The following is a 19,613-nucleotide window of genomic DNA, read 5'->3' as shown; positions in this document are numbered from 1 at the left end:
TCTGATCAGCACAAACCCCTACGTCCCCTGGATGGAAAGGGGTCAGAGAGGCAAGGAGCTGTATCAGACTTTTCCATCTTCAGACCCCCACTCTGGTTACAGGTTTGTGCCAGAAGCAAGGGCTGCTGGGAGGGGTAGTGGAGGAGGAAGGTGGAGCTGAGTGACTCACAGGATGAATCACAGATCCAGTTATAAACACAGAAAAGAGGCCAAGTCCTTCCCACCCCACTCCTTAGACAGCTTCCATCACTTCCGCTACCCCCACCCCTCTTAGCCAAGGGAAGGAGGGAGCACGGGGATTCTACATGGGAGCACGTTAGTATTTTGTTGAACAGCTTAAGCACTAGAGGCAATACACAACTTGTGACTGGGTATCTGCAAAATATTCTGAGATGAGTGCCTGTCTGACTCATTGAGCCTGCAGTTGACAGAGATGAAAAGAAAATATTAACAGTCCAGGGTATATGTGTTTCCAGACCAGAAAATGCCTTCTAATTCTGTTCTCTTGCCTTTGGCTATGTGGCTGGGTTCTGCCTCTCGGAAAAAGAGAACACACTCCAGTCTGAGTAACTCCTTAACAACCATTACCCAAATGTTCCTTTACATGAATGAAAGGAAGAAGGGCAAGAGCCAGAGCTCTTAGACTGGCTCTGTTCTCTGGGCTCAGGATCACCTCCAGAGTATATAATATAAAGTCATGGGAACTTCTGCTTTATTGATCTGTGGATCTTGGAAACCAATGGCAAGGGAGGTACTTCTATTTTAAGGCACAGCATGGAGCTTAACACCATCCCTCACTCTTAGAAATTGCATCTTAAAAAACTAAATAAAAAGATATCATTTATATCATTTACAAAATGGCATGAGGAAAACCTCTTTCAATTTTCAATTAAGCCAGTATTAAGAGATGTGGAGGTCAGTCCTCTGGTGTATTTGCTGTAAGTTGGGGATGGTACAGAGAATGTAGCATGGAGTGTAATCATGTTAAGTGGAAAGGAGAAAAATAAGAACCCTGAAGATCTCCATTAAAACTTTAGTGGGACCTCAGATGCCCTGGATTAAAAAAAGTAATTGCACTTAAATGTAAGCCTGAGAGATGAGACCATACCTCACCTAGGGATGCACAGGTCTACCCCATCACACAGCACCCTCCATAAGGGAGGCCTTACTCACTTGAATGCTCCCCACACAACCCTCCCTTCTCCCACCACAGTAATTGCATGGACTTGCTTATTCCAAACAAGTTGATATTTGTTTTGTTTCCCAAACATTCCTTAACTCCACCCTACTGAACCCCTCCTTCACCCCCCCAAAACAATGAAAATCTCACCAGTCCTTATTGAAAAATAAATAAACCTGAGTCCCTCATCTTTAAAATGGATTTTTTTTTTTTGGTGCCTTAATATCACCCTCTGAATTAAAACTAATTTAACAAAAGGTCTAATATCCATGACCCACATGACCTTAGACATCCCCTCCCCTTTCCCTTTTTCCCTTGAACGTTTTTATTTTTGATTTGGAAAGGCAAGCAGAATTAAGATTGGGTACCATATAAATAAAAACAAGCATGATACAAGGTTTCTGATTCTCTTCATTTGTCCTCAGTTTTTAAAAACAGGAGTGTTAAATACAATCTAATAACAGATCAAGTCCAAACACAGCAGGCCAATGGAGATGGAAGTCCCTGGTTTTATTCTACAGGAGAACCCTGCTGGGCTGCACTCCCACCCTCCAAGGCAGGCGTCCTCTGTGTGCTGTGGAGGATGCCTGCAGTGCACACAAGGGTCTGCAGTCAGGAAGAGGGCTCGTGGTGAAGGTTTCACCAGTGTCATTCAAGCTTCAGAAACTGGGACAAGTCTAAGGTGATAACAAGGCACGAGGCATTCATCCACCATTCATTGGGAGAAAAACAGGAGTACTTAAAACTCACGAATCAAGATGCAGTATTTAAAAAAGAAAAATGAAAAGAATGTAAAAACACCTTTATGAACACGTCACAATTTAAACAGACAGGATTTGTCCTAATATTTGTTCAATTTAGGGCTCTCACCTCTTTCACCTTAATACCATTCCTGTTACAACCTAAGATTTTTGATGTTTTGTTCAATCTGGGTTTTTAATATGTTTATATACTGAAAATAAAAATGGTATTTTTTCAATGTGATCCCAACACTTGGAAAGTTCAAAGCAAGATCATACATTTAAGGCCAGCCTGGGCTACAGGATAGGATCCTATCTAAACAAAACAAAACAAAACCAATCTTTAATTTCCTAGTAGATCTTTAAATTATTCACCTGCCAGAAATGCTTGTCTCATACTAGGTTTCAGCCTGAAGAAAGCTGGGTGTACACTGAGACAGGAGGGTTGCTATGAGTTGGAAGCTAACCTGGGCTATATAGCAAGTACCAGGCTGGCTAGCCAGGGCTACATAGCAAAGAAACAAAAAATAGCCTAAAAACGATGGGGAATTATTAAATCAACAGATTGGCAGACTTGGGAGTGACTTTCAAACTTTTTGAGGGGGTGGGGGGACAACTTTTTTTGGGGGGGCAACTTCTTAAACTTAACAGTTCCATAAAGAAGTCTTGACTAGCTTTGTTATCAAAGAGAGGTGTATCATTTCCCTGACTAGGCAGAAAAAAACATGCAGAGGAGTCCCAAATCTCTCTCTCTCTCTCTCTCTCTCTCACACACACACACACACACACACACACACACACACACACGAACGCATGCACACACGCACACAAACATGCACATATAGCCATTTGTGACTTAAATCAAATGCAGGGATTACATTCTATTAGTGGGTGATGACATACCTCAGCAGAGAAATGGGAGCCCAGAGAGCCCCAGGTAACACTCTGGACACGTACAGCACACTCACACCCTTCTTCATATGCACCCACATGTGTATAGAATTGCATAGATGATTTTTCCCCAGGAAAAAATAAGGAGAAAGGACAACTGGCGCAGGATAGTCTTCAGGTTTAAAGCTCTTAAAAACAGCTCTGGTCAGAGCATAAGCTGTCCAGACTTGTGCTTTGTGCAAATTGCAAGGGAGCTCTCACCATTGAGTCCACCCCATCCCTCTGGAGAACAGGGCTGGCTCACAAAAAGGGAGAAATCCAAAGCCAGATCAGCTCACTGAGACTAATCTGTGGCCTGTGGCTACAGTTTACTAAAATACATTTCTCTAGCTACCTTTTTTTATAAGTGGCCCCTAGCCCCACATCCCATGCTTCAACTCCAGTCCTAATATCAAAAATAATTCTTCTTACAAAGTATTTTTTATTATTTTAATAAACTAACCACAGATTAAGGTCAGTTATGGCTTAACAAAAGAAGCCAGGATGTTAAATTTATTCTCCAGAAGTAGACAGGAAGGAGAAAAAAAAAATCACTTAGATAGGGGTGGGGAGTAAGTATTTTTTAAATTTTGTCAGAGTCAGTAAGATAGGTTGCTTTCTACAGAAACACAGCAGCAGAGGACAGTGCTCTATAGAGGTTTTGGTATTGTTCAAACAGTCTAGCCAGACATCTGGCTCCTCCATCCCTTCTCGGGTGCACTCAAGCCCACATGGAGTTATTGCTAAGTAGTTAAAAAACAGATCACTCTGCACCCGCTCGCCTCAAGAAAACCCCACACAAAGGCCGCTTTTACTACTCTTCTCTCTCCCAAAGGGAACTTGCTTTTAAAATAAAAAATAAAAATTAAAAATAAAAATCACAACATCTTAGCTAAGCTCAGTCCTTAAAAAGGATGAGGAAAAGATGAGGCAACAGGCAGTCTCCTCTGAAACTAGAAGATGACAGATGAGCATCTAGCAGAACATAAAACTCTCCAGGGAAAAAAATCCTCCTTTAAGTTCCTCCCTTTCCTTTTCCATTCACTGGAATTTAAACTACCCTTTCTGTGTAACCAGGCCAAGCATATACATTACTGCCTTGATCCTTCAGGAAGAATTTTTTCAACCCTAATATCTACCTAATCCAAACCAAAACCAAGTTTGTTCAGTATCTCAGATTCACTCTCTACTCCCAACTACACCACCGTGTGCTTTTTTTCCCCCTAAGTCAATGAACTTTGGTCTATTTTTTCCTTAACCGACTAAGAACTTTCTTAGTTTCCAGGTTCCTCCCCGAAGGTGTCCGCCCACCTCCCACCCACAGATACATAGTATTTCCCTACTTTCCCTTGGGCCGTGGGATTGGGACACGAGGTTATGAGACAGAGCCTCCCTCTTCTGCCTTGCAGTCTGAAGTCAGCTGTGCACAGGAGCAGCACTGCCCTGGGTAGTGCTGGCTCTGCCCTGCTCTCGCCAGCCTGCCAGCACTCCAGCTCCTACACACATTTCTGCACTTGCCCCATCGACACAGGGGCTGGGTCCTGATGAGCCAGAGTTGAGCTTAACTTTCTTTGTTTAGCCCCTTTCCCCACTAAGGTTCTAGCCATTCAGAACCTGTGTGCCAGCAGTTCCCCACCAGGTTCCCGTTCCCTCCGCCTCAGTTCTTCCCTGTAACAGCAAGAGCAGAAGTTGTTTGTCTCAGGGTGTCCATAGAAGCTGCAGTTCGGTTGTTTGCATTTGGTCTGGGTTGGGGGAAGTCCCCGGGGAGCTCCAGCCCATCCATCTGGTTCAGGGGGTTCTCTATAGCCATTGCTATAGGAATCAGCCACACGGAACTGGGGTGGTAACAAGGCTCCACTGTGAACTCCATCTTTGCCTGGCTCCAGAGATTGGATGCTGTCCTGGTGGGGGTAGGGTCGCCCAGGAGGGTACTGTCTGGGAAAGGTGGCATATGATGGAAGGCCCCCTACACATGGACCCCCTGCCAACTGCCTCCGGGGTTCCTGGCAGTGGACTCCCCCCCCAGAAGGTCGAGGAATAGTAAAGCCCCCAGGGTAACCAGTAGAGAAGGCCATTGCCTTGGACTCTGCTGGGGAGTCACTGGGCTGGTCCTCCCCGCCATCTGGCTCTGGCTTTTTGGCTGGAGGAGGCCCACTAACTAGCCCTCCGTTCATGATCTTCCTCTCAGCCTCCTTCTGCTTCTGCTCTGCCAGGAATCTCTCCTCAGCATCTGCAAGGTAGCGCTGGATCATCTCCTCCTGATACTGGTGCCGGTGGCCCATCTTCAGGGTTCCAACGAAAATGTACTTGCCCTCCCCTTGCATTGCGATCCTCATGATGCTCAGGCTTTGCATCACCTCCTGGCTATACTTGCTCCCTCCATTGCCAACAGACTCAGACGTGGGCTTCTCAGTTACAGGCCCGTCCCCAGCTGCCTCCTCCTTGCCACCCTTCCAGCTCTTCAATGCATTGTTCTTCTTTTTCTTCTCTAATGTCTCTGTACCACTGCTTATTCCAGACCCACTCCCCAGCCCTCCAGGCTTGGGGCCCTTGCTATGCATCAGGCCCCCCATGTTCTTCTTAAGTTTGCTGCCCAAGGTTTTGCCAAAGCTGCCCAGTTTGTTAGCCACAGAATCTGCTCTCTTCTTGTCCTTCTCGCGGTCGCGCTTTGACTTTTCCTTCCGCCTGCTGCCCTCATTGCCCAGAGAACTGCTGCCAACAGACTCCTTGTCTGATTCCCCAGACTCAGGAGTGGACTTGGGTTCATCTCCAGCTGAGGCTGTGGGTGACTCAGGCTGGGCCAGAGGAGCCTACAAGAGAGAAGAGCACTGACAATTACCTCCCTGGGCTGGTGGAGGGAAGCTCCCACAGACATGGAACCTATCTTAACAGCTTACAGAGCTACCTATAGCTCTCTATAGAGGTTAGTCACATAAAAAAAGGTGGTATCCTGGCTAGTGTTGGTGTCATCTGGGAAGAAGGCATGCCAGTTGATGAGCTGCCTCTATCATATTGCCAAGTAGACCAGTATATAGGACATTTTCTTGATTAGTGATTGATGTGGGAGGGCCCAGTCCATTGTGAGTGGGGCTACTTCTGGGTAGGTGGTCCTGGGTTGTATAAAGTGGGAGAGCAGGCTAGTAAGCAGCATTCCTCCATGGTTTTGCTTTAGTTCCTGCCTTGGCTTCACTCAATGATGTAGTGTTATCCAAACATGTATACCAAATGAACCCTTTCCTCTCCAAGTTTCTTTTGATCATGGTCTTTATCACAGCAATAGGAAGAAGACTAGGACAGGTGGCATATGCACCATGAACTCCAGAGAAGGGCTACTGATATGATGAAGGTCACTCAAGAGGCATTGTCCCTCTCTGGCTTCAGCCTGCTGTGTCATGGGCCAAGGAAAGATACTTGTCTGGTATCTAACTTTCCCTTCCTCACTGTAGCCCAAGCTCCTTCTGAAATACAGAGATCCAGATCCACACGGGAGCCCAAGGGCTTCACAGCATCACAGAATAGTGCAAGGCCTCTGGCAGAGCAGGGGCCTTTCCCTTTTCTTTCTTTTGTTTGTCTGTCTGAGACAGGGTCTTGATATGCAAACCAGGGTAACTTCGAACTCACAATCCCTCTGCCTCAGTTTCCCAAAATACTGGGACTACAGGTGTTTGCTACTTTGCCTCTCTGGAAAAATATTTTTGCAGATACCAGGATGTTCTTTATTACAAGTCTGTTTATGTCAAATTCTGTTCGGAATTAATCTCAAGGAAGCCTTAACTAACTACAAGCACACCAGCCTGAGTGCTACGTTTATATAATCTATACTCTAATGTTGAGGTCCTGACTCCAGTCTTCAGTAGAGCCAAATACTAGCAGTAAACACATAGCAGAATGTGACTGGAGACAGTTAGGAAGGAGGAGGGTGTGTTCTGCCATCATAAGTTTCACTAGAGCAGACTCTCCTTGTGTGTCCTGTCACTGACAGGACACAGGGGCTCTGGGTGGGGGCAGTGCTCACTTGTGAGTCAGAAGACAGTGGGATCCACTTCACATTCATATAGCTATGCAGCAGATGTAACTTTACCTCCAGAGACAGAATTATACTGTGAAAAGGAGAAACAAAATTAAACAGCTGTTACTTCAAAGGCAAGTAGTTCTTCAGAAAGGACTCAACAGTGTCCAGACACCAGCTTTGAAACAGCTGCCCTTATTACTGTTGTGACATCATTTAGCAAATTCTGACCATCAGGTGAGGACTATCTTTTGGTTTTCTTTTTGTTTTAAAGAAAGGGGATCACTATATAGTCTCTCATAGCCCTGAACTTACAGTGATTCCCCTGCCTCAACCTCCTGAGTGCTAGCTAGGTGAGGTGTGGGCCACCATGCCCAGTTGTAAGGACTTTTTTAAAGTAATTGACTCTCTCAGCCAGCTCCTGAAGTTGCCAAGGCCCCAAAGGGAAGCAATGAGTAGGAGGGCAGGGACAGGTGTTTACATCCTATCTCCACAGGGAAGGGAGCAAGACAGAGGAGATACTAAACAAACACACACACACACACACACACACACACACACACACACATGCACCCACGGAGGCGGGCTTGAGTGCTAGATGAGACAGCATGTGTTTTTCTTGCTATCTAAATGCCAGAAAGATGAAATTTAAAAGGAGATTATTTTGGTCACTTGTTTACAAAATCCTGACTTTGGCTGAGAATCAAATAGGATTTGGTTGTCTTGCTTTTTTTAAATCACTGTTTTAGGGATTCTGGGGTGTAGGAGGCAGGAACACCCCCTCTGCTCTAAGAAAAGAAGACCAAAAAAAAAAAAAAAAAAAAAAAAAAAAAAAAAAGCTGCTACAAGATATCAGCATCCTGATGACCCGCCTGCCTTCCATCTCCATCACTGAGCTAAGAAGAGTGTGGGTATGTGCACTGAGTGTGGAGATATCATTACCGTATAGAGAAAGCATATGGAAAGGCAAAGCTGACCTCACCTGGCCAATCGGACATTGTCATTGTCATCTTTGCCCCACTCCCAGCCTTTTCCTGGGTCCACAGCAAAGTGCAGAGGCAGCAGCTTATGCTCTGAATCTGTGAGTGGGATCACAGCTGGGGAGGGAAAAGCATGCTGTCAGAAAGCCTTCTGAGAAGGGAGAAGGCAAGTGAACACACACTGACGTCACCAAACTCATATGGGTCTGTGACTATTGTCCACCTATCCTCAACACTTAGAAGTGGATTACATTACACCAATGAGCTACTTCTCCTCCTTACCACCCAGTATACAATTTAGCCTATTAATCCCCTGGTCTCCCTGCCAGTGAACCAACCTACTCTCCACAGAGTTAAGTGCAGCCTGTACTTAATTCAGACTTTACAACAGTGGTGAGAGAAACACTTTTTCACCAAACCTCCCCCTTTTTTAAGTTAGAAACTCTTGGTAATATTGTATAGCTTAGTTAAAAAACAAGCCCCCCCCCCCCATCCTCCTCAGCTAGCATTTCTACTTCTAAATAAAACAGCCACAGACACACTGGGTGCAGCACCTTGTTCCCTGGTGTTGTCCTTCTGCTCCATCGACACAAGCGCAGAGAAGTGAGCCTGATCATAGGCGAGCACCAGAGGGGATCGGTGACACTGGCTGGCTGGGACCTCCAACGGTAGATAAATCCCTCCAAACGGGATAGGGGCAAATGCTGGAGGAAACCATTATTACCAAGGTGAGGCCCTTGCCTACTTCAGTCTCTCTATCCCACTTCTCTCTCTAAGATTTATTTTTATTATTTTTTTAAACTTTATTTTAAAAAACAAAGATAAAAGAAAAAAATGTTTAAACATTTTTGCATAAATGTATACAAATACAATTGTGTCAGTGCTTGGCTTTTTTTTTTTCTTTTTTTTTAAGGTTTGATACTCTGCATTAAGGTCTTACTAGTTACAATGAGGAAAAAGTACATGTAAAACAGGATGTAACCCGGAATTAGTCAACGTTTTCTTGGTGTGTAAGGATTGAGCATAATGTTATTTTTTTGTTAGTTTTGTTTTGTTTTCTTTTTTTCTTGAACTTCACACAGTCTGTGAGTTGTTTCTGGGGCAGTCCGAGCCTCTGGGGTTAGCATCCAATTATCAGTGACTGTATATTATGTCTGTTCTTTTGTGACTGAGTTATCTCACTCAGGATGAGATTCTCTAGATGCAGCCATTTTCTTAAGAATTTGGTTAAGTCATTGTTTCTGGTGGCTGAGTAGTATTCCATTGTGTAAATGTACCACAATTTTTGTATCCATTCATCTACTGAAGGACATCTGGATTCTTTCCAGCTTCTGGCTATTATAAATAGAGCTGCTATGAACATTGTGGTGCATGTATCTTTGTTGTATATTGGAGTGTCTCTGGGGTATATGCCCAGAAGTGGAATAACTGGATCTTCAGGTAGTACTATGTCCAATTTTCTGAGGTATTTTTATTATTTTAAAAAGAGCAGTTCAGGCTTGTTGAGCCACTTTTGCCGTCCTTTAATCTCACTTTTTAATTGAGCACCCCATCCCAATTAATCCCAGAGCTTTTGTCTGAATCTCTCTTTTTAAAAAGATTTTATTTATTTTATATGTATGATGATTACACTGTAGCTGTCTTCAGACACACCAGAAGAGGGCATCAGATCCCATCACAGATGGTTGTGAGCCACCATGTGGTTGCTGGGAACTGAACTCAGGACCTCTGGAAGAGCAGCCAGTGCTCTTACCCACTGAGCCATCTCTCCAGCCCTGCCTGAACCTCTTGAGAACTTTCCACTGTCTTAATGTATAGCACCACCCCAAGGTCCCACACACAGCAGGTCTGTGAGGGAGAATGAAGATGAGTAGCTAACTCACCTTCCCCTCCAGAGTCCCTCAGCATGGTGTCTGCCACGACCACTATGGGCCTCTTGAGCACATGAGCAAGGACGAAGACATGGAATTCCTCTAGGCTCTCATACACTGGCTCCTCTGAACTCTCCACTCTACAGTTGTAGGAGAGAGAATAGAGGAGGTACAATAGAAGGGAGAAGGAAGAAACAAAACAAGTCCGAAGACCAGTTCCAAGTGACAGAAAAGAATGCCCCACCCTGGGTTTCTCTAACCCTAAAGCTTCCACGGCAGATCACTCTGCGCTACATGGTTGGTGCTACTTCCACTTTACTAGTAGAGAAACCCAAGAAAAAGGTATGGGGCTGAAATGGTGTTACAAATCTGAGAGTAAGAGGCTAGTGACATGGGTAAAGGTGCTTGCCACCATTCCTAAGGGCCTAGGTTCAATCTCTGGGATTCACAGAATAGACAGAAGGAAAGAACTGACTCCTTGGATGAGCCCTGCTCCCTCACTGAGACATACTTACCCTCCACCACTGGCTCCGTTGGTACCTAGATGCATTCTGGGTTCACTTGAAGCAAGTTTGATCAATTCATTCCATTCCTTCTGCCACTCATCTTCCGTATACACCAGTCCTGACTGTAAAAGAGACGGTACAGTAATGAAGGCACATGTAAGCAGAGGCTAGGTTCTAAAAGGCAATACCCATCCAAACTCTCCTCGTGTTACAGCTGCTCTGTTCTCTTAGCACTTGCATTACACTTGTACTAAATCAAATTTCTTCTCATTTTCAGAATCAAGACCCATAAAATAAGTTGGTTGGGTGGATGCCTGCTTGGTTGCTTGGTTGGTTGGCTGGTTTTGAGACAGGGTTTCACTGTGTAGCCTTGATGCTCTGGAACTCCCTAGGTAGACCAGTCTGGCCTGGAACTCTTTAGCGAATGACCTGCCTCTGCTTCTGGAGTGCTAGGACTGAAGGCATGTAACACCATGCCCCATTTTCTTTTTGAGATAGAATCCTATGTATTATGGACTAATACTGAATTAGCTACATATGGAGGTTGGCCTTATAATTCTGATCCTCCTGCAACTATCTCCTAAATGCTGAGATTACAGGCACATGTCTGTTCCTTTTTCACTCATTGCGATCTGACCCCACTACCCTGTCCACACCTCACTTGACTAAATGGACAGCCCTGATGGACTCTGGCTCTCATTTTTCAGTCTTTGTCTATCTTTTTCCTCTTTAAACATTCTAATTTAGCTTCCATACCACTGCTTTCTCTTATTCTCTGAACTCTCCTCCCCATAAAACTGGAGTTTGGCAACTATTTGAGTCTTGCTTTCTTCTGGGCGATATCTTCACAGGCTGAAACATATCTACTACATCTGTTTGTACAGGACTCTACAATTGACCCTCAGGCCCAAAATTCCTACTAATTCTACGTTCATATATCCAGTTGTCCACTAAAATCCACCACCCATCCACAGCAACTCTAAATTCTGTATTTTAAAATTTAAAACTTAACTCTTCACATGCCACAACTATCATCTGAATACCCAGTCTAAAAATCAGGGAGTTACCGAGCTGTCTCTTCTCTCAGTTACTCAGCACCTGGATGTCTCAGCCAGCAATTACTAATCATAAACGGCAAAACATCTCTTTGATTTTACTGAACCCTCAGATCCATTCATATTGAGCTATTGTATTTTTTTTTCTCCCAGCAATCAAAATCTAATGGTCTGTTTCCTGGTAATAGTAATTCTAATTCTAAGAATCTTCACTGCCCATGGCATATAAAAGGCCTACTTTCTGCTCTCCCCGCCACCATCAGTATTGCTCCTGACGGGCAGTGCTTCATTCTCTGCTTCTTTATTCCCACTGCCTGCATGACCATTCCTTATGATCCTGGTAAACAATGTCTAATCTTTAATAGCAAACCCTCCTCTGAGGAGTCTTTCTAAACCTCCATAGCAAGTCTACTTGCTCTATGTCTTTAGGGGCCTATTTTATTCTATTGCTCTACAAGAAAGAATCATGTTTTATGCAACATGGCCCAGTGCCTATTATATGACCAATAATCAAGAACTCCATCCTAAGTAGTTATAATTTTTTTTATTTTTATACTATTATACATCAATACAAATAATTTGCTTTGTTTTCTTGCTTTTTGAGACAAGGTCTCACTGGGTAACCCAGTACTGCAGCTTAGGTGGTAGAGCACTTGTCTAGCATGCAGGAAGCACTGATTTTGATCTGCAGCATCAGATAAATTGGGTGTGATAAATTGATGCACTCCAACAATTATGGATAATCCTGGCACTCAGATGGAGGCAAGAAGAGAAGTTTAAGGTCATCTTCAGCTACATAGTAAGTTAGAGGCCAGACTATTTCAGACCCCGTATTGAGGGGGCAGGAGAAAGAGATAAGGATGTGATGATTTGAAAGATAAGTTTAGCTCTCTCTTCTCCAGCCAAGCAAGATGCCCAAAGGAAAGAAGGCCAAGGGGAAGAAGGTGTCCCCGGCCCCTGCTGTTGTCAAGAAGCAGGAGGCCAAAAAAGTGTTCAACCCTTTGAGAAAAGACCCAAGAACTTCGACATTGGGCAGGACATTCAGCCCAAAAGAGATCTAACACGGCTTCGTCAAATGGTCCTACTACATCAGGTTGCAGTGGCAAAGAGCCATTCTCTATAAGCAGTTCAAAGTACCTCCTATTATTAACCAGTTCACCCAAGCCCTAGACAGGCAAACAGCTACTCAGCTGCTTAAGCTTGCCCACAAATACAGGCCAGAGACAAAGCAAGAGAAGAAGCAAAGGCTACTGGCTTGTGCTGAAAAGAAAGCTGCTGGCAAAGGGCCCCAACTAAGAGACCACCTGTCCTCCAATACAGTCACCACCTTGGTGGAGAACAAGAAGGATCAGCTGGTGGTGACTAGCCATAATGTAGACCCCATTGAGCTGGTGGTTTTCCTGCCTCCCCTGTGTCGAAAAATGGGGTGCCCTACTGCATCATCAAGGGAAAGAACAGGCTGGGACGCCTGGTCCACAGGAAGATATGCACCACTGTGGCCTTCACACAGGTTAACTCAGAAGACAAGGGTGCTCTGGCTAAGCTTGTGGAAGCTATTAGAACTAATTATAATGACAGATATGACAAGATCCATCACCACTGGGGAAGCAATGTTCTGGGTCCTAAGTCTGTGGCTCCCATTGCCAAGCTGGAAAAGGCAAAGGCTAAAGAACTCGCCATTAAACTGGGTTAAATATACACTAAGTTTTTTTGTACATAAATATAATTACGAAATTTAAAAAGAAAGATAAGTTTATATTATTAGTATTTTTGTTTGTTTGTCTAGCCTAAAACTAAGTTTCATTGCTCAAGTGCATCCTCACAGAGTGTCTGCAATCACACTGAGCACATGACAGCACCAGAACAAATGTAATGGGGATCAGAGCTACTGTGAGCATATTTTACTTTAATAAAAATGCAAAAAAAAAAAAAAAAAACGCAACTCGTAAAACACTATCATAGATTTCAAGTAAAAATAAAAAGGACAATGCAAAGGTTATATATGAGATGCTCCCTGATAAACATATCCAGGAGAACCTGCCTCTCACTCCTCCTCTCTGTCGCCTACTCCTGGTGTTGGCTGTTCCTGGTTTTTGTTTTTGTTTTAAATTCTGGGTTGGGTTTTAAAGGCAGGGTTTCTTTGCGTAGTCCTGGCTGTCCTGAAACTCGCTGTATAGACCAGGCTGAGATCTAGAACTCAGAAATCTGCCTGCTTCTGCCTCCTGAGCACTGGGATTAAAAGCCTGTACCACTACCACCTGCTACCACCTGGTCTTTTTAGTTTTCTTAGGTTAATTTTATTTTATGCACAGTATTTTGCCACCATGTATGTATGTGCATCACATGCTTGCTGGTGGCAATGAGGTCAGAAGAGAGCACTGGTTCCCCTGGAACTGGAGTATGGACAGCTGTGAGCTGTCAGAACTCTTCTTCTACAAGAACAAGGGCTCATCTACTCTCTAATCGCTCTGCTTCCTGTTTTAATACATTCAGCCACTAGGTGGCAGGCACTCTTAAGTTTTTCTACCAATTTCAACACAAAACGGGGGTGGGGGGTGGGGGGGCTAATTTAACTTGGGTTTTGTTATCAGAAAGCTAAAAGCATCATCTCAGGTCATCACCTTCTTGTCTCATTTCTGTGCCCAAGTAAGGAGTAAAGTCATCAAAGCTCAAGCAAGACAACTTGCATGGCACACTTCTAGTGTGAGACTTGTATTATGCCAACCAAAGGGAGTAAACCAACCACTCCTTCACTAGCCACCATTTTCTGTGCATCCCCTGGAAGGAAGGGCAGAAAACCTAGGAAAGAACTTGGGTATTTCTGGTTCTCCAGGATAAATATTTTCATAATCTAACCCTATCTTTAATAGATTTAATGATCAGATTGAACACGTTTATTTTACTTTTGCTATCACTCCCACTTAATAACTGCTATGCTCTAATGAGTTTTTTCTTGTCCCTGGTGTGGTCAAAGCTGAGGTTCAGCTATAACTTACCCTCAGCAAGAAGATAAAGCTGATTACTAATTTGGTTTGGGATTAAGTCTAGGCCACTTGAATCTAGCTCAAGAAAAGCAGCTTTCTACAAGGGCCTTTCCTGGTTTGGGGGAGAGAACAAAGAACGGCAAGCTGTAGCCAGTGATGGTCCCAGCACTCAGGAGGCAGAGGCAGGTAGACCTCTGAGTTCAAGGCCAGCCTAGTCTACAGAAGTGAGTTCCAGGATAGCCAGGGTTACACAGAGAAACCCTGTCTCAAGAGGGGGAAAAATGTCAACTGTGTCTTATCCCTGTGGATTCTATCTCTGGAGCAAAAGTAGATGATCAAGGATAGGTGTATGATTTTTTTCAAAGATTTGTTTATTTTTTTATTATTTTTCTCCACCAGTGATATAAGCGTGGGTATCCACAAAGGCCAGAAGAGGGCATGAGATCCCCAGGAGCTAAAGTTACAAGTGGTTGTGAGCCACCTAATGTGGGTTCTGGGAACCAAACTCCTATCCTCTATAAGACAAACAAGTGTTCACAACCACTAAACATTTCTCCAGCCAAAACAATGGGTTCTTTGTTTTAAGGAAACACAACAGTGTGTGTGTGTGTGTGTGTGTGTGTGTGTGTGTGTGTGTGTGTGTGTGTGTGTGTATGTATGTATGTATGTATGTATGTATGAAGGTCAGAGGTTGATCTCAAGTGTCTTCCTTGATTGGTCTCTTTATTATGGAGACAGATCTCCTACTGAACCTACAGCTTGCCAAGGCCAGCAAATCCAGGTGCCTGACCCCTTGCATTTGGGGTCCCATTTCTTGTCTGCTGAATACTGAGATTACAGACAGCCACCTACCTGTGTAGCTTTATTATGGATTCTGGGAATCTGAGCTTTAGTCCTTATGCTCATGTGGCAAGAGCTATACCAGAAACCACTGTAATCCCTGAGCCCCATGACGATATAAAACTTTACATCTTTAGATGTAAAATTCCAAATGAATGAAAAACAAAATTCTAGTTGTGTATTATTACCAGTTATAATAGAACAACAAAAGTTGGAGATGGAGAGACAAAGGAAAATGAGAAAGCGGCTGAAAAGACATTCCCATATCCAGTGTCAGAAATAATCAGTCAAAGCATAGCAAAAAACAAAACCAAAAACAACCCAAAGTCAGGGACTGTAGAGATGGCCCAACAATTAAGAGCACTTGCTGTTCTTAGAGAGGATAAGGGTTCAGTTCCCAGCATCCATTCTGTGCAGCTCACAACTGCCTGGAATTCTAGTTCCAGGAGGTCTGACACCTTCTGCTGTCACCCAAAGGCATTTCCATGCACATGTACAAACACACATATATACATAAAATTAAAAAAAACAGTTACACATGAAAACAAGGCATATTGATATGGAAGATACAAACAAACACAGGGGCTGGGGGGGGGGGGACTAAGGAAACAGAGAAGCTTATTCATGCAAACCCATATGTCATTCTTACAGGAACAGGTCAACTTCTATAGAGAACCAGATAACACACACATCAGGTTCTGTGGCCATAAATCACTCTAATTTCTGTGCTTGAACAAAAAAAGCAGCTACATCCATACCCAAAACTGGCAAGGCTGTCTTTCGGTGAAACTTTTAAAACCCAAACTAAGAAAATAGAAGTAGTTTTCCCAATTCCTGATGGGACTCCATCACTACTTTCTTATATAAAAGTAATCTCAATACCTGCCAAATCCCTGAACAGTAAATTTAAATTCAATTTAACAAGTATCCTTTTACATTTTTTACCAAATTAAAGCAAAGTTGCAGTCTATAAGAACATTTAAGCATTTACATAATTAAAAGCATGGGTGGCAAGGAGTCACAGGTGCTAGTCGCCAAGCCTGAAAACCTGTTCCATCTCCAGATCCCCACAGTGGAAGCAAAACGACTCACACAAGCTGTCTTCTCACCTCCACACATGCACATGAGATAAATAAATTAATAAACAAACATGAATTTTTAGAGAATTAAAAAAAGGTGGAAATTATGATTTACCCATATAATCCCAACAATTAGGAAACTGAGGCAGAACTGTTGCAAATTTAATGCCAGCCTGAACTGTGTAGTGAGTTCCAGGCTAGCCTGGGTTACAGAGTAAGGTAAGAGGAAGGAGAGAACAAGGAGGAGGAGGGTGAGAAAGAGAGAAGAGAGGGGAGGCAAGGTGGAAGAAGAGGACAAGAAAGGGTCTCAAAATTAATCAGGCAGGTGAGATAGCTCAGCAGATAAAGGAACTTGCCACCAAGCACAATCATCTAAATTTTGATTCCTGTAGAAGGAGAGAACTCCTACAAGGTGTCCTCTGACCTTCACTCACTCTACACACACACATACACACACACACACACACACACACACACACACACCGCAGTGATGCATGCACCCCACACCCAACACATGAGTGAATAAATAATCTAGCCTTATACTAAAAACAAGCTATAAAAATCCTATGAACTTATTTGAGCTCATTAAAAATGAAAACCAACAAACCTCCAGTAGGAACTCTGAGAACCTGCAAAGGGCTTGTGTTGGGAAGCACTGCAGTGGCAGAGCCCTCACGGCTCATCAGAAGGCACTTGTCATGGCATTACCTGCATTTTCTGCAATTTTCAGGAAGACCCAGGAGACACTTCTGTCTGGATAGTGCCGGGGGCTGTGGAAAGAAGGTGCCCATCCATGCTCACCCACCTCTTTATTCTGCTGTGTTTGCTGCCACCTCCAGCGCCTCTTCAGTGCTTCCTTCTCCACCCCCTTCTCCATCAGTGCATACAAGGCTTTCCTCAGCACCAAGTCTCTGTCATGGAAACCCCACATCCCTGTGGGGAGAAAGCAAGGCAACAGACACTTTGTCTTGACTCACTTTCACTTAGTAATCCAGCCTTGTTTTGTGGTGCTAGGGATTAAACCCAGGGTCTCAAAAAAAGGAGGAGGACATAATTTATTCCCCAAACTTCTAAGTGGAAGCCATCAGTCCTCAGCAAACCTAACAAACCAAAATACAACAGCTAGTAAAACCGGTACGACACCACACCCCATCAGCATCATGATATGGCTAGAAAATGGGGACCTTTTCCAAACTAAGAACAAATGCATGAAGTTATGAGTAGGCTTAACAATTTAACATGTCACAAAGGTCAACAAAAAACATGTGTTTTTATACACTAAAAGTATAATTTTGCCACTATACACATAGATAGCCACATCAGCTTGCTTACTATGCTTATTACTTCCAGAGTTGAGCTCAGGGTGGAGCCTATAGTAACCAAGTGTTCTCCCATCTCTAAAGACAGGAAGCTAAGACAAGGTTCTCCCATTCCCCTAAGTCTTGGTGTGAACCATCACATCTGGGATGAAGTGTAAAATGAAATCCTACACATAAAAATTGACTCAACTGCTTTCTCTCTATAGGGAGGAAGGCCATTTCTGAGACTCACCAAGAGAGGCTGCATGCAGGAGGCAGTTCCCATCCCCAGTAGTTGCTAAAGGGAGCAGCCTCTGACAGGTGGAGTCCACACTGACCCACCAATTCAAACGCCCTGTAGACATGGCAGTGGAGAAAGGGAGAGAAGCAGATTAGAAAGACTGCCTGTACAAAACTACTAATTCTTTTCTTAAGACAGGATCTTGCTACAGAGACCAGGTTGGCTTTGAACTCATGATCCTTCTGCCTCGGCCTCCCAATAGATACTGCATGCTCTGTATTATGATGATGATGATGAAGATGAAGATGATGATGACGACAACAAAGAAAAAGGTCTCTTGTAATCGAGACTGAGCTTTGAACCAACTATGTAGCTGAGGCTGGCCTTGAACTCCTGATACATCTGCCCCATATCCTCAGTGCCGAGATTACAGGAATACAGCATTAAGCCCAGCCTCTAAGACTCTGTATATCTTCTTTACTTACAGTTAGAATCTGTTGAGCATAACTAGTTAGATCATTGTCTCTTAAGTAAAGGCAATGCTGTTCCATAAGATCATTAGGCAAAGTATGAAGATATGTTTGTTTCCCACAGTTGGTGGGGAGGTATGTACTTCTGCTATCTGGTACATACAGACCAGCAATGCTTCTAAGTGTAATTTAATAGTCAAGGAAGCTTGTACAATAAAGAATTACGTGGTACCAAATGTCAATAATTCCTAGGTTGAAACTGTGAGATTCCTATTGTGGCTCTGATTCCTTCACTCTGGCCAGAAGACCAGTAAATACAATAGCAGCAAAGTTCACCTTAATTGAATCAACAAAGAAAGAACTGTGCAAGATACACACACACACACACACACACACACACACACATCCTGTATTTCTTATTTGTGTGTATATATCCTGTATCACATGTGACAACACTCAGCAGGTGTGTGTTATAACTTTAAAGTTGTAAGCAAAAAAGACAAAGTACATAAACACCTAAGTAAATTACTTCCAATTGTAAATAGCAATTTCATAAAATTCATTTACAGGAGGGAGTAATTTTACAAATGACACTCGTAAGTTTTCTTGAGCAATTGAAAAGTCTAAAAAAGGAAACATATAGATAGCTTATGATTTCACTAACCCAGGTAACTTCTAAAAACAGTTAAAGTTAACACTGAATACAAAATGGAAAAGCTCCCTATCCGTGCCCCCACCTCCAATATTTCTTTCATAAAAACCCAAAGTGTTTTATATATTCATTTCTGTCATGTGTCTGAATGTTTTGTCTGTGTGTACATCTATATCACACAGGAATGCCTGGTGCCCTCAGAGGTCAGAGAGGGTGTTGGATCTCCTGGAACTAGAGTTGCAGGCAGTTATGAGCTGCCAGGTGAGTACTGGAAACAAAGTCTCAGTCTTCTGGAAGAGCAAGAGCTCTTAAGTGTTGAGCCATCTCTCTAGCCCCCCATGAGGATTATTTTTCTTTCTTGAGACAGAATCTCACTATGTAGCCATGGCTGGCCTGGAGCCTGATATATAGATCAGACTGGCCTAAACTCATAAAAGGTCTGCCTGTTTCTGGCTCCAGAGTGGTGAGATTAAATGAAGGCGCTCACTACCAAACCTGGCCTTTTTCAATCCCTACCTCCCCCATGAGGATTTTATAATCACGTAAATTCTGCTCAAAATTCCCAGCTGCCACACTGTTTTACATTAGCTAATTTTTCTTAACTACATATTTTAGTGTGTGAGTGTATAAGCGCTGGCACATGTCACTGTCACTACACAGCACTGTGTGGAGGTCAGAAGACAACCTGGGGAAGTCATTTCTCTCCTTCCAGTGTGGGTCCTAAAGATCAAGCTCAAGTTGTAAAGCCTTGGTGGCAAATGTCTTTATCTACTGAGCT

The 19,613-nt window shown here is 43.5% G+C and overlaps 1 protein-coding gene across 3 annotated transcripts in view; it reads right to left on the bottom strand.

The window, feature by feature from the left end:
- Nucleotides 1-1,529: 1,529 nt before the first annotated feature.
- Nucleotides 1,530-19,613, bottom strand: part of OTUD7B (OTU deubiquitinase 7B) — a 55,726-nt gene continuing 37,642 nt past the window's right edge. For all 3 annotated transcript variants that reach the window (XM_080915307.1, XM_080915308.1, XM_080915309.1), the window contains 8 exons: nt 17,726-17,827; nt 16,980-17,107; nt 10,226-10,338; nt 9,723-9,850; nt 8,394-8,543; nt 7,842-7,956; nt 6,866-6,950; nt 1,530-5,660 (listed from right to left, as the gene is read on the bottom strand). In XM_080915307.1, the coding sequence (XP_080771433.1) occupies nt 4,458-5,660; nt 6,866-6,950; nt 7,842-7,956; nt 8,394-8,543; nt 9,723-9,850; nt 10,226-10,338; nt 16,980-17,107; nt 17,726-17,827 (2,024 nt within the window). In that variant the 3' untranslated portion in view covers nt 1,530-4,457. The remainder of the gene's footprint in view (nt 5,661-6,865; nt 6,951-7,841; nt 7,957-8,393; nt 8,544-9,722; nt 9,851-10,225; nt 10,339-16,979; nt 17,108-17,725; nt 17,828-19,613) is intronic.

This window comes from Micromys minutus (assembly GCF_963924665.1).
Source record: "Micromys minutus genome assembly, chromosome: 4".
Classification (NCBI taxonomy): Eukaryota; Metazoa; Chordata; class Mammalia; order Rodentia; family Muridae; genus Micromys; species Micromys minutus.
Note: the sequence above shows the minus strand (reverse complement) of the source record. Positions and strands in the feature narration are given on the sequence as shown.